Genomic DNA, 14,694 nt, shown 5'->3' on the forward strand with positions numbered 1-14,694 from the left:
CGCAATACCATCTGACTTCCTTTTGCAAGCTTGGCAGCTGGATTCTCTTCGTCTCACCGGCTTTGTTTATCCTCTGCTCCATGATACACGACAGTTATATAGTTATAGAATACAAGAAAAATCTAAAAAGTCTGAGTCCCAGATGAGGATTTGAACCCATGCCATGTCATATAAAAAAAAAATCCAGAAAAAAGAAAGGATATTTGCCGTTACGTCCTCACGTGGTGCGTTGTCTTTTCTGTTTACAAACCCAGTTTGTCCTCCAACTGTATCGATTGAAAATGGTCATGCGCATGGTAATGGTACAAGTGTTGGCTCACGCTATTGGTTCACCTGTACTAAAGGCTTCTCTCTGATTGGTCCAGACAATATTCATTGTGACAAGGACGGCCGATGGAATGGATCTTTACCAAAATGTGCCAAAGGTAAGGAAACAACAAGCTCTACGCCAAAAAATGTTTTATTTCTCCACCTTTTAATAACACTCAATCTTTGAACTTCCAAACCTATTTTAAGGATTGTATTCAGGGATCTTTGAGATCGCTGCATTTGTAAACTGTCTATCGAATTGCTCCGTCACTTTGGTACATGACCCACAGCTGGTTCGCCGGTGCGTCCCACGCTGTTCGTTCTTCTGATGACCCGCAATACCATCTGACTTCCTTTTGCAAGCTTGGCAGATAGATTCTCTTCGTCTCACCGGCTTTTTTTTTATCCTCTGCTCCATGATACGCGACAGTTATATAGTTATAGAATACAAGAAAAATCTAAAAAGTCTAAGTCCCAGATGAGGATTCGAACCCATGTCAAGTCAAAAAAAAAAAAACCAAAAAGAAGAAAGGATATTTGCCGTTACGTTCTCACGTGGTGCGTTGTCTTTTCTGTTTACAAACCCAGTTTGTCCTCCAACTGTATCGATTGAAAATGGTCATGCGCATGGTAATGGTACAAGTGTCGGCTCACGCTATCGGTTCACCTGTAATAAAGGCTTCTCTCTGATTGGTCCAGACAATATTCATTGTGACAAGGACGGCCAATGGAATGGATCTTTACCAAAATGTGCCAAAGGTAAGGAAACAACAAACTCTACGCCAAAAAAATGTTTTATTTCTCCACCTTTTAATAACACTCAATCTTTGAACTTCCAAACCTATTTTAAGGATTGTATTCAGGGACCTTTGAGATCGCTGCATTTATAAACTGTCTATCGAATTGCACCGTCACTTTGGTACATGACTCGCAGCTGGTTCGCCGGTGCGTCCCACGCTGTTCGTTCTTCTGATCACCTGCAATATCATCTGACTTCCTTTGGCAAGCTTGGCAGCTGGATTCTCTTCGTCTCGCCGGCTTTGTTTATCCTCTGCTCCATGATACACGACAGTTATATAGTTATAGAATGCAAGAAAGATCGAAAAACCTGAGTTCCAGATTAGGATTCGAACCCATGCCACGTCATATACATGTCCTCCAAACTGTTACAGGATCTGGAATGTTGAAATCGTCCTGTGGGGCGAAAGGGAAAGAAAGATAACATTGTAAAATTTAAGTTCGATCGTCCTATAAAGAAGGATGCTAAATTTATTTGTCGTGAGCGTGGAACAAAGGAAAAATCTCCGATGAGAATTGTTTAGGGTACTGAGTTGATAGCGAAAAAGGGAAAAGATTACAGGGTAGTTTTCCAATGATAATTGAGCTTTAAACTAAAGTTAAAACAGTATTTTTGCATTGTGAGTTTTACTTTTCTGTCACTGACTTCGTTTAAATAGTTATATTTGTTTCTCGTACTTGTAATTAGACAAAAACTTTTTGTCTTTAATTGTCATGATTTATTATGGCATAAACACCTTGTTGAGCTGTAACCAAACAATGCCATATCTCAATAAGAAAGACAGTTAAAACTATCACGCACTTAAATGAACCCAGCTGAAATGCCTTGTGTGGCATCAAAAAAACCATCGTTGAACACACAGATTAAGAGGACATCAAAACTCATCAGGCACGAATGACCTGTGATGTTGAACAAACGATGGTTAAATCCAAGGCTCTATCAAATCCTCCAAAACCGCTACAAATATTTGAGAGTAGCACAGGCCTTAAAAGACCAATTTAGCTCTGAAACAACATACTCGTATAAACTAGATCCAAAAAGGCTAAAACACGCGCCAGGGAGTCGCGTAGCGTCAGTCTTTATTTGCACGCCGTATTCTATACCACAGGCCGAGCCCAAATTACAAAATCATTATTTTCATAAGAAAACTCGTACTGGCTTTTACCTCGAAAGATTTTCCAAAATAATTATTTGGAATTCAAATTGAAGGAAGATTGTTTTCAGCCAAATTAGTCGATTTTAGTGTGATTTCGGAGCAGTATAGCTACAAGAAATAGCTCAGCAAACTCAAACACTAAGTTAGAAAAAAAAAATTGAGTTTTCCTGGCGGGGGCAGCTGCCCCCTCTGCCCCCGCGCTATGTACGGCCCTGATTCCGATTCGAAAAATGGCTCGAATCCAATTTTAGTTTCTGGTGTCAACCACTATCTTTACGGCATACCTTTGTTCCGTAAAACTTTTTCAATAGAGGATTTTGCTGTTAAAGTACGTCTTTCAATTGTTTTGGTTCGTGTTATTGAAGTGGACATTTTTATCCAAAACAAATAAGGCGTGCCTGTAAAAATGAGCGGTTTGTGGAGACCACTGATCCGACATCCGATTGTTGAGGAAGGCCATTCTTGCTCCAATAATTGCAGAATTAATAACAACAAGAAACCAAAAATTGCAAACAACAGCTTTTGATGTTCACACGTAATTTACCTCCAAATTGTTTTACTTTTTCATTAACACAATTCTCTAATCAGCATCTCTTGAGTAAGGTTTCCAATTGAATATACTACTATGCAAAACTTTCCACGGAAATGTATCATGGAATCAAGTCACAACTCCTCAGTAAATGGCTGAAATATTTATCTTTTTCTTAAGATTACTTTACAGAAATTTATACTTTCTATTAAAACCAAAACAAAATTAACCTGATGGAATACTTAAACCACCAACTTCAACTCGCTAGTTAACGTGGCAAATTTAACTCCAATTTATGACAATGTTCAGTCCGTTTTTCTTAAAAAAAGATTAATTTAAATAAATAAATACTTTATGTAAGTGTCGAAGTATTTAGCGCTGTAGCGCTAATTGGGGACACTATCAACCAGTGAAAATACTAGGCCACTAGGCCGCCTCTCTTTCATCATTTGACTTAGCACCCAGCGCTCGAATACAATCAATATAAGGAGCAGACGCTGTTTACATGGAGGGAGGAAGACCCTAGCACTAGGAAGATCCGAGATCAAGGCGGGAAATCTTTTCCTTTGTCGGAATGGTTACTAAGAGGAGAAGGAAAAGAAGAGTAACTGTCGGCCTTAAGAAGCTGAACGCCATGTTTGTTCTTTTTGTCCCTAGGACTAGGATCTTCCTAGCGAAAGTAGTTTACATGGTGCTAGGATCTTCCTAGTCCTAGGATCTTCCTATCTCTCAGCCAGGAGGTTCCTATCTCTAGGAAGATCCTAGCGCTAGCGCCAAGTTCAACTTTTTGCATGTAAACTGGATAGAGAAAACATATGGCGCTAGGATGATCCGCCCTCTAGGATCTTCCTCCCTCCATGTAAACAGCCACTTAGAGAAGAACCTCTCCTGAAAATGAGCGATTTACGACGATGATAGAAAACTGAATCAAAAACAGTTTTCGATCACAAGACACTGTTGTTCCATATAATACTGGAAATTAAGATAACTCTCTTCGCATAAATTTTGTTTGCATTTTCTGTCTCTGCATTTTGGTTCTATATTTCCATGGGAATTGCATCTTGATAAACTTGGCTAATCGTAGCCTGCTGACAATTGAGACTTTTTCTCAGTAAGCGGGCGGCTCGTGCACAAGGCTAGGTTAGCTGCAGCAGAATTTGGAGAAGAAACTTTAAATATTGCGTAAAGATGATAATCTTAGCATCATAACAATACATGAAGTACGTCCAGTTGAAACGAGCAAGAAAAGGTCCACCATATGCATAGATGAATTTATAAAATTTGAGGAGTCGAACGTACTGTCTCGTATAAGCTTTGATTACTGTTTGTTATAAAACGAAATAAGTTAGCCACTGAAACGACTCTGGAAAGGGTCCAACATAGCTGAATTTCTACAATATAAGGTGACGAACTTGTTGGAAATACATGTACACTCTAAGCGAAATGTCATCATTTAACAAATAAAGAAGCCTCGACTTTGCTCTGTTCTGTTGTAATAAAAGCACTTAGGAAGCGGCTAGAGCACTCAAGAAGTAGAGGGAAACACTCGACTATACGTCTCGTGTTTCTCCCTACACTTCTTTCGTACGTTGAAGCGGCTTTCGTACTTAGGAAGCGGCTAGAACACTCAAGAAGTAGGGGGAAACACTCAACTATGCGTCTCGTGTTTCCCCCTACACGTCTTTCGTGCTCTAGCCGCTTCCTGCGTGCTTTACAACAGAGCAGATCACAGTCGAGGCTTCTTTATTTGTTTTATGATAAAGAATCCTTTTATTTCCCTACGCATTCCCCCTCATTGTTTTTTTAAACAAACATTATTTTCCAAACGAACAGAAGTGGCGTCAGCGTGTATGTTCTCTGATAAAGCACGCTAAAATAAGCCAATCAAAATCGTTGTTAGAATGGCTCGAATGATTTGATTGGTTGAACGAGACGAAAGCTGTCAAACATGTCAAAGGGAAGCATCAAAGTTAACAAATTTTGGATAGTTCGAATATAACGCCAGCGCTTTCATTTGTGGCTCATGAAAATCTGGACGTTATTTACATGGCAATTCAAAAACAAACTGCTTTTAAGCAGTAAGTTTGCGGCTGGTATTAAACCAACTGCTACTCTGTGTTTTTTGAATGAACAACAGTCGAATTTACCGAAGCAAGAGGATTGCTCAACCTGTTGACACGGTTAGGGACTGGACTGCTGTGACTGCTGTCGCCTCCCACTTAATGCTCCGGAGAGGATATTTGAACAAGCTCTTAGTTGTCCACTCGAAGGACGAACGTTGTAATTTCTGAGAACTGAAATTTCGATAAAAGCTAAAATGGCCGCCACACGACTCAACGCCCGCAAAGCGCACTGGTTGACAGAGGCTCTTTAAGCTTATGACATTTTCACATCTTTTGTTTGAAAACTTGAGCAGCCCATTTTATGTTATCTTGGGTGTTTTTCGTCTCTGCCTTCGTTCGAATTTCGTCAATTTCGGCGGTTGACAAGTTTGCAAATCTCTGTTTGTTTATGTTTCTACTTGGGTCTGTGTTTTAGTCGCTAACTTGTTCAGAATCTTCACTTTCAATCACCGTGTTATTTGTACTGTTACGCACACATATCCTTTGAAGCTAAGAGTTCGTTTTCGTTTCCGTTTTCTATTCATGAACTGTGTAGGTTTCCATTAGTTTCCATGCAGAAGCTATTTTGAGCGTCCTGTGATGTTCTTAAGGCAGGAAATTACCGGTTAAATCAGTTTTTGGCAGGTCACGATTCTAGAAAGTTCTGCCACGTTATATAAGCCAATGCGTATTGTTCACTCGATTGCAAAAACGTTGACACCTAAAAATCGTAAACCGTGAACGATGAGACCCAATGGCCTTATGGGTATAAGTGTACTAAATTTATTTGCATAATATTCTATTCTCGTGCGACGGTTGACGAGACCAAAATTAGTTGCACGTGGTAATGATGGAAACCGTTCAAGCTTTCCTTAACATTGCACGAAAAAACGCCTTTGCGCGCATCAAATGTGTGGTCAAAGACTGTCAAAGGCCACCTTTTATTACCTTTGATTCGAATCACAGGCGACAAAGGCCACATTGTATTCACGCGCGTCAAAGGTGGAGTCAAATTTGATTCGAATCAAATATATTTGTAAACATATCACATATTTGATCCACCTTTGATGCGCGTCATAGGCGGAGTCAAAGTTGTTTGATTTCAATTTGACGCGTGTCAAAGGTAGGGTCAAAGTTGTTTTTATTTGAACTCACTTTTGATTCGAGTCAAAAGTATATGCAAAGGCGTCACATATTTGACGTATTTTTGATGCGCATCAAATGTGTTGTCAAAAATGTTATTATATTTGACCTCATCTTTGATGCGAATCAAAAAGAGAGCAAATCCAATTTTTCGTGCAGTGTTAAGTGTCAAGTTGACCAACAAGGGCCAATTTTTAAACACTACCCACAAATCTGTTGGGTGTCATCGTTCATGGTTTATGCTTTTTAGGTGTCAACGTTCCTGCAACCGAGTGTAGTCTATTTTAAGTGCAACATGATTGAGTTAACATGTAGAACATGTATACACTGTATACAAACAAAACAGTGTCTAGTCTCACTTAGGGGCGGACCATTAGAAATCACGGGAGGGGGAGTGACAATTCCCCCCAAAAAAATTCCTGCAAGGGAAAATTACAAAAAAAAATTCCTGCAAGCAGTTCACCCTTAAAAAAAATTCTAACCGGAATCTGAGGGCCACAGGTTTCTCAGTCGTAACAGACTGCTAGGTGTCACTCTTGTCACATAAAGCCGATATCAGTAACTGGTTCAATGCGGGCATCACGATCAATGACCCAGGCGATATTCATTATGGCAAAGACGGCAGATGGAATGGAACGGTACTATAATTTGCTAAGTAAGAAATGGTGAACAAAGGTGGGCCCTTTGCCTTCAGCATAACAATAATGTCGTTATATTTTCCAGATTTGCCAGCCGGTGGGACGCCATGGTATGTTTACACCTCTGTATCAGGAGGAGTGCTAGTTCTTGCGGCAGCCTTGTTTGCGGTCACCTGTTTCTTTGTAACACTGAGGCATCGCAAAAGGAAGAACCGTGAGACAAGAGCAAAGACTGAGGGCGATTTCGCCTTTGACAACCCGGAATACTGTCCAAGTACATCATCCATGGAACTTAAGTTCTTTAAGTAAAGAAGCTAGCAATATTGAAACGCAGCTGCAACAGTTAGTGAGACAGCAAGACTATAATGAGATGAGGAACGTAATTTAGTATAAGAACCAAATGTTTCATAAACGGCACGAACGTACTTAATTAAGTTAAATATATTACCGGCACGATTCTACGGAAATAGAAGAATTAATCGTGCCTCAGAAACTTTTATGGTTCAGTCTTTAAAAACATAAATTTAATGTATCTTTTTCGTGATTATTTTGCGTCTAAAAACAGTCCAATAAACGATGTTTCAATCAGTTTTATTGTCTTTCTTCAATAATAACGCGGACAAATGTACTGTTACCCGTTACGATGTCAACAAGTTCTTAATCGACACATTCAGGAGTGTAGTCCTGGTACAGTCTCTTTCTCTATTAATTCCTTTAGTCAGCCCTTTGCTGAGTTGCCTGCGTAGCAGTCATTTCCGTTTCCTTTAAGCACGAAAGACGCGCAAGGGCATTGGGCAAAAAGATATGACTTGGAGTTCGCACCATGACTTAGCATCATAGGAAAGAGTTCTGGCATGTCAGCTCAATATATAGATTCAAGTGTGCGGAGAAGAACAGGGATTAGAAAGGCGTGAAAATTTCTCACAAGTTAGTCTGAGTGAAATACATATCTAGGGCGAGTAATTTCAAATGGGCCTAACCTGCAGCGCAAGGAACAATCGGACTCTTCTCCAAAATGGAGGCAACAGATTTGAATGAGTTAAAATTGAAATGAATGAAAAACTGATAGGGCACTTGAAAGAACACCTTTACTTTAGTAACCTTGCAACGTTTCAGCATATTACGTGTTATATCAGCTTAGGAAATGTAAGATGAAATTTGACAAATTTACAGAGGTTTGTATGACTGGGGGTATACGCCATACCTCCAGTCATACAAACGTCTGTAAATATTTCATTTTTCAACTTACATTTTCTCGGCTGATATTACACCTGATATGCTGAAACTTTGAAACTTGAAGGGTTACTGAAGTAAAAGTACTCTTTCTGGCGCTGGTATACGTTTTTAATTTTAACTTATTTGAATTTACGGCCGCCATTTTGGAGAAGGGTCTATTGAAATGCTAGTACGATAATACCACTGAATGTAACGAAAGGAAGTCCAATTACCCGAAGAATCGTGTCATCAAGAAAACTCTGGGATTATAAACCGCTTTTAACTCAAAACTTCAAGGAAATTAGTCTTGCAACAGTGAAGAAAAACCGTAAAAGGAAACTATTTGAGTGCATGAGATCGCCGCGTATTCAACGTAGGTGTCCAATTAAAATTATCCAATTTGAAAAAAAAAGGAAAAAATGGACAGCTGTGATTGGACAGTTATCCACGTGACCGCTTTCCGATTAAGCAACAATTAATAAGCACCCGAATCAGAAATTCAGAATCAGAATCGAGCGTTTTGTTAAAATAATCCAAAGGTTTCTCTGCCCTTCATCAGCGGATTCTACTAATCGGATACAAAAGTAATATGTGAGACTAAAGAAAAAGATTAGTTTATTTAAAATCCGGCCTATTTGTACGAGTTACTACGCGTTACAAGTTCAGTTTGCCTGCATAAGTTTGCTCCGAATTTGTTATAATATTGCAAATTTTTAACAAAAACATCTTGTTTTGCAGGATAAATAAATGACAGACGAATCGTTTCATTCTTACTTTTAACTTGCAAATCTTAAACTATTCTCGATTTTCTTTTGTTAAATGCATTATTGTTATGCGTAATAAAACGAATTTTAAAGTGCCACGAACGTGAGCCACGAATCAATGCTGTGCGCGATTCATCGAGTTTAAGGGCCTGTTCACATGGAGGTGGGGGACCCCGGAAAGGTGAGGTACCCCACCTCGGTGGGGCTACCAATCTCTCCATACAATCTCTCTTAATTTCTTGATCGCGTTCACATGTAAAGTGGGGTATCTCAGCGAGGCGGGTTGCCCGGTCAGCGGAGGCGGGTTACCCGCTTAGCTAGGGTGAGTTTTCTCCATGTGAATGCTGGAGGTGGGGTGGGGTGACGAATTCTAAGCACCCGTTAAATAACAACCCGATCAGCCTGACCTCCGAAATCATGTGTTCTTATATGCGGGTGTTTACTGTATGCTAATGTATAACGACAATCATTGCAACGCTTAAAGGAACACAGTCACCTTTTTGACCGCGCTGACCTGGACACTAGGTTTGTCAATTTTGAAAATCGTCCACCGTAACCCGAAATCAAAAGTAGGCGTCGAATACATCTAGAAATCCGCTTCAATCTTCCCAGTGTTTTATTGGATTTTCAATCTTTTACTGGAAACCTGTTTCTAAGTATGCTTTTGCTCATCCTATGGTATTATTTTATCATATTTGGTTAAAAACAGTATGGATCGCGTCTCCAACGGAACATGAAAAGAAGAGGTGGGAAACGTGAAGGCGCCGGACGGAAGAAATCGCCTGCGCTGACCAATATAACGAGAGAACTCGATCAAAAACACTGGAGAACAAATCTCCATTATATATATTTGGAAAATCGCATTTTCTCGGCAACCTGGCGAAAGCTTCGTCCGGAGGGAATCTTCGTAAACGATTCGAACTTCGCGTCATAGCTGCTTGGTTTGGAGCTCAGACGAAGACAAGCTTCGGTACCCAGTCGATTATCTCCTCGACAAGGAAAACCTCTATTAGAACCTTGTTTTCCACGGGTCGAGCAAGCGTTCTTGTAATGACATGGGTTTCGCTCCTAATTATAAATTAAAATAACGGAGAAGTTGTAGAGACGATATTATAAAAAACGCATTTATATGATTGAACGCAGAAATAAAGCTTACCGGTAGTTTCGCTACACTGCAGTTCAGGCGATTCGCTAATATTTGAACTCAATTTGCTTCTTATGCAAACACTGTGAGACGTAGAAACAAGTAAGATAATTTTTCAGTCGACGGGATACCAAAATTAACAATTAAATGATTCTTCGACTTCAGAGGTATTCGTTGACGTTTGGCTTTCCCTGGACAAGTCTATCAGTAAATTTTCCATGGTATCAAGAAAATGAGTGTTCTAATATGACATTAGGTCTATAATCACTATAATAATTTTGACTGGCAAACACTTCGACTCGACAAGGTTTGTTTAGATTTTTCAACTGGAATGCGCGGAAAAAATTTCCGCACAGCCCCATACATTAATTATGCATGCTGATGTATTAATTATGTATGCGCTTCATTGTTTTTAAAGACAATAACCTATTCCCATGTGTTTTGCATATATACATTGCAATTGATACTTACTGCGTCAGCAAAAGAGGATTTCATTGTATCAAGACTTTTTCTCCACTCCTCTCTCCATTTTCCCAATCCCATTTTCTTTATTTCTCTACCCCAGCCCCCTAACGCTTTCTTATTTTTTTTCCTTTTTTTTTTTTTTGTTTTGGTCTACCTGCCATACCGTGCCTTGAATTGAAGCCTTACTGTTAGCGTTGGATTCTCTGTCCACCTGCTTTACCACTAGACGACGAGGAATTTGTTGGACATCACCCCTCAATAAATATATTTTATTTTTTGTAAACTATTAAAAATCTACATATTGTCAACAAAAATATACTGTCACATAAATAGATATAAATATACTCGCCTCTTTGGAGAATAAAGAGTCCTTTTGTTCGATTGCTGATTTTTTCGTTCGTTTTAAAACGTTAAGTGAGCGAAAAGTTTCACTTCAAGAGGAAAAATCCAACGTTTCTTCGTGTCGGAACAGAGTATAAAAATGATTTCTCTTTGGCCGCTCTTCATGATGTGGCGTTTCCGCCGCTAGTCGCCTTGCTCTTTTTTCCGCTGTTGGAAGGCAAAATTGGACGAGATTAGAATATAACTCCAAGGGAAATAATGAACATGGACGAATAAAATTACCTCAAAAGACTACTCTGAAGTTAGCAGTAATTTGTTTTATAGCTTTATAAGCTTATAAACTGCGTGTCAACACTGCAAGAAATCAATATCTTGCAAAACAGCAAACCAGCAAAGTTTTGTCAACAAAATCACAAGAATATACTCGCCTCTTCTGAGAATAACCAGTGCTTCTATTCCATAGCTGATTTTTTCGTTCGTTTTACAACGTTAAGTGAGCGAAACGCTCCACTTCAAGAGGAAAAATCCAACGTTTCGACGCACCAGATCGGAGTAAAAATGTTCGGATGCCGGTGACACTAAAAGCTGGAAGGGTGGAACGGCGAAATGGGAAATGGCGGGAAATCACCCAAAAATTCTAAAGCGAGGAAAGGCGGAAAATCACCCCATTAGAAAATAAAACTCCCAGGGAATTAATCCACATGGACCGAAAAAAATGATCTCAAAAGACTCCTCTGAAGTTAGCGGTATTTAGCAGCTTCAGCTTAAATTAAACGGCGTGTTAACACTGCAAGAAATCAGGGGCAAGAAATCAAGATCTTGCAAGACAGCAAATCAGCAAAGTTTTGTCAACGAAATAACATGAATACACTCACCTCTCCGGACAATAACAAGTCCTATATATTCCATAGCTAACTTTGTTCGTTTGTTTTACAACGTCAAGTGAGCGAAACGTTTCACGTAAAGAGCAAAAATCCAAGTTTCGTCACGCAGGATCGGAGTAAAATGGTTTCACTTCAAGATTCTGCCAGTCGATTTGTTTCTCCCGCCGCTAGACGTCTTGCTGTTTCTCCCGCTGTCGGTCATATAAATTGACTTTGTATTTTGTTCTCTTCAAAAGATCTTTTTGTTTTTTAAATTAAAGCAGTTGGCGATGCAACTTCCCGCCAAACAAACGCGAGTCGCAGCACGGCTTCACACACCTAAGTTTTCCTGTGGCTGCGTACGGTCGTACGGGCGTACGGGCGTACGGTCGTATGGATGGACAAAAGTGACGTCATATCCAAACCAAAATTTCTCGCATTCACGGGTTACCAAATTCTCTTAGCCATGGGGCTCCGCACGCACGCCTCCGGCGTGCGGAGCTTCGCTAATATTGTAATGCGCTTTTGAGTATTTTTATAGAAAAAGCGCAATATAAGTATTAAATATTATTATTATTATTATTATTATTATTATTATTATTATTATTATTATTATTATTATACATTCATTCATGGATTCCTCTTCTACAAAATCCATATGCTAACAAATGTTTACGGGAAATATTTTGTCCGCGAAACAGCAAAATGTAGACGCAGTTAGGCGTTTTGTAATCACTTTCTTTAGTTTTTTTCGCGCTCTTTTCTCTGACGAGCTTTCAAATTTACCACCAGCGTACGTAAAAAGTTCCCGGATGAGTCGCGGCATTTTGGGCGATGGAGCAAACAAATTTTGTACCAGCCTCAGTGCCGCCAGGAAGCGAAAAGCGCTTTCAGTGCGCAACAAATCACAAGAGAAAAAGATGCATCTCCTGCTTTTCATTTTTTTCAGTTGTACAGAGACTGCGCAAAGGAACCACTTCTGAAACGAAAGCAGACACCAGGAAAGGAGACAAGAAAGACAAGAAGACACAAAGAATATCAGAAAGAGGGTCTCAATGGGGGATAAATTTTACCGACTTTGACGGTTGACAGTTAAATTTTAGGGCTTTTGATGGTTGACGGTTGTCAAGGGGAAACTGAGTGGAGTGCAATTTGGTCTGAAATCATACGCGTGATTTTAGACCAAAATTGCACGACACGAAGTTCAATTACCACTTTATTGCCCCCATTTTGAAATCACACAGTTTTTTTGTCAACATTAATATTTATTCATCCACTTTCACATTTCACATTTTCATTTTGATGACTCAAAAAAGTAGTGCGATTCGTGAATAAATCGCACTGTTGAGAGTCAATCAGATTGCAAGGATCACCAGTGATTTCACGTGTTTTCTGAAAGTTGTTTTTAGGTCAGAAACACTTTATATTTTGATGACCGGAAGTACTTCCAGACGGAAGTTAGTTGTGATGTCAGTTAGACACAAAATAAGTCGAAAAGATCATTAATTGAGTTTATTTAGGAACATGAAAACTGGTTTACCAGTTAAATTTATTCTTTGAGAGCCAGAAGTCCGAAATGAGCAGCTGAAAAAGTGATATTTGAAAGGCCCTCAAACCATTAGTTTGCGTGGTTTAGATAACCGCTTGTTACACCAATCTTGTTTCTAGGGCCTTCTTATCTGCTGGTCACCAATGGGAAGGAGCGAGAGTTGTGGGGATGTGACTGATTTGAAATTTGACTTGAAGTCGTACTCGTACCCTGATCTGAAGGTCATAACTATGCTCCCTAGACTACCAGTAGCCCCTTGTTTTTCTTAAGGCCCTGTTCACACTTGTCATTTTTGTGCAAAGTTTTGTCACACTTAAGTTGCAGTTTCAAATCGCCTGCGTAAACTAGAGGCGATTTCAGCTTCATTAATGTGGCAGATTTAACAAGGGTAACTAAAGGTAAATTGAGTAAATTGGCCACCGTAAAAGGATTCGAGTGCTGACGTTTCCATCGTTATCCCTTCGTTCTTCGCTAACAAAGGACTAACGATCGAAATGTAACACTCGAATCTCTTTCAATGGCCAATTTACCTTTAGTTATCAATCCTGTTGATAAACCAAACATTGGATTAACTGACTGGAAGTCTGCCGAATTTAAACTGATGAGTTAATTTCGACACAGCAGAAATACGAGGAACGCTTTAAAATAATGACTTCGTTTTTGTGTTTGTTTAGGTTTACGCGCTTGTGGTGGATACTTTTGACAGAATGGATTTGGTTCTTGACGACATCAGAAATGTGGAACTTAAGTCATCGCAGTAAAGCGTGTGTGTTGTAGCTTCCAGAAGCATTTTGACATCCTTTGGCTAATGTGATATATTTATGCTGACACCAAGCAAGCCCTGGCAAAGTTACGTAATAAAGTGCATTAACGAATTTTGCGTTCCCTTTTCATTGGTGTTGCGACTGTTTGTCTTGTTAGTAGAGTACGTTAACTTTGGCGTAATCAGTTTTTAATCTTTTTACCGTTTTTTTTTTTTTGTTTTTTGTTTTTTTTTTTTTTACACACTTTATTGAAAAAAAATACCTGCAAGTAGCTGAAGCTAGTCGAGGCAGGAAGGTATGTTTATACTAAACTAAATACAAATACATTTGGTGTTTACCACTGAATTGACTAAAATAAAAGTTAAATAAGTAGTAAACAAACAAGTGATGCAAGAAAAGGGATTCGCTTTTGTAAAGAAACACCATTTGCTGTTAGCCTCTCTTGTTGTTAGTTATTTATTTCTTCGTTGATCGGTGCTATCTGTAAACGGACTGTGTGCGCGCAGAGGGCGGCGGAAAAAGTGACAGAGAAAGACCTTTCCCTCTGATCACTGTATAAACCACATACATTACCCACAATTCCTTGATTCGCTCCTGACGAAGGGCTAACTCTCGAAACGTCAGCACTCGAATCTCTTTACGGTTCCAAATCACCTTATCAACTCTGTTGATAAACTAAACATTTATTCATCCGTTCAATGTGCGAGGTTCCCTTGGGGATTTTCCTTCGGTTTTGAATTCCCTCATCGTTCAAAATAATATTAACCAATAAGCGCGATATATTAAAACACGTAGGGAAACCCCCATTTTTCTGTTCAATAGAAATATTACATCTCGCTCAATTTTCCTGTGTTAAATTCAAATATCTGGGAGGCACTCACGTGGCAGGAATTTGCACTGCCATCAAATTAA

The 14,694-nt window shown here is 39.3% G+C and overlaps 2 protein-coding genes across 2 annotated transcripts in view; both read left to right on the plus strand.

Annotated features, from left to right (window-relative positions):
- LOC146462052 (uncharacterized) overlaps positions 1–7,223 on the plus strand; it is a 48,255-nt gene extending 41,032 nt beyond the window's left edge. The window contains exons 26-28 of the mRNA XM_085086196.1: positions 255–425; positions 898–1,068; positions 6,762–7,223. Of these exons, the coding sequence (XP_084942322.1) occupies positions 255–425; positions 898–1,068; positions 6,762–6,985 (566 nt within the window). The 3' untranslated portion in view covers positions 6,986–7,223. The remainder of the gene's footprint in view (positions 1–254; positions 426–897; positions 1,069–6,761) is intronic.
- The window catches only part of LOC146462050 (MYCBP-associated protein-like), an 89,241-nt gene extending 76,742 nt beyond the window's left edge, over positions 1–12,499 (plus strand). Inside the window, exon 26 of the mRNA XM_085086116.1 lies at positions 12,476–12,499. Within this exon, the coding sequence (XP_084942242.1) occupies positions 12,476–12,477 (2 nt within the window). The 3' untranslated portion in view covers positions 12,478–12,499. The remainder of the gene's footprint in view (positions 1–12,475) is intronic.
- The last annotated feature ends 2,195 nt before the right edge of the window (positions 12,500–14,694 follow it).

Source organism: Pavona decussata, unplaced genomic scaffold (genome assembly GCF_977016875.1).
Source record: "Pavona decussata unplaced genomic scaffold, jaPavDecu1.1 SCAFFOLD_192, whole genome shotgun sequence".
NCBI classification, from domain to species: Eukaryota; Metazoa; Cnidaria; class Anthozoa; order Scleractinia; family Agariciidae; genus Pavona; species Pavona decussata.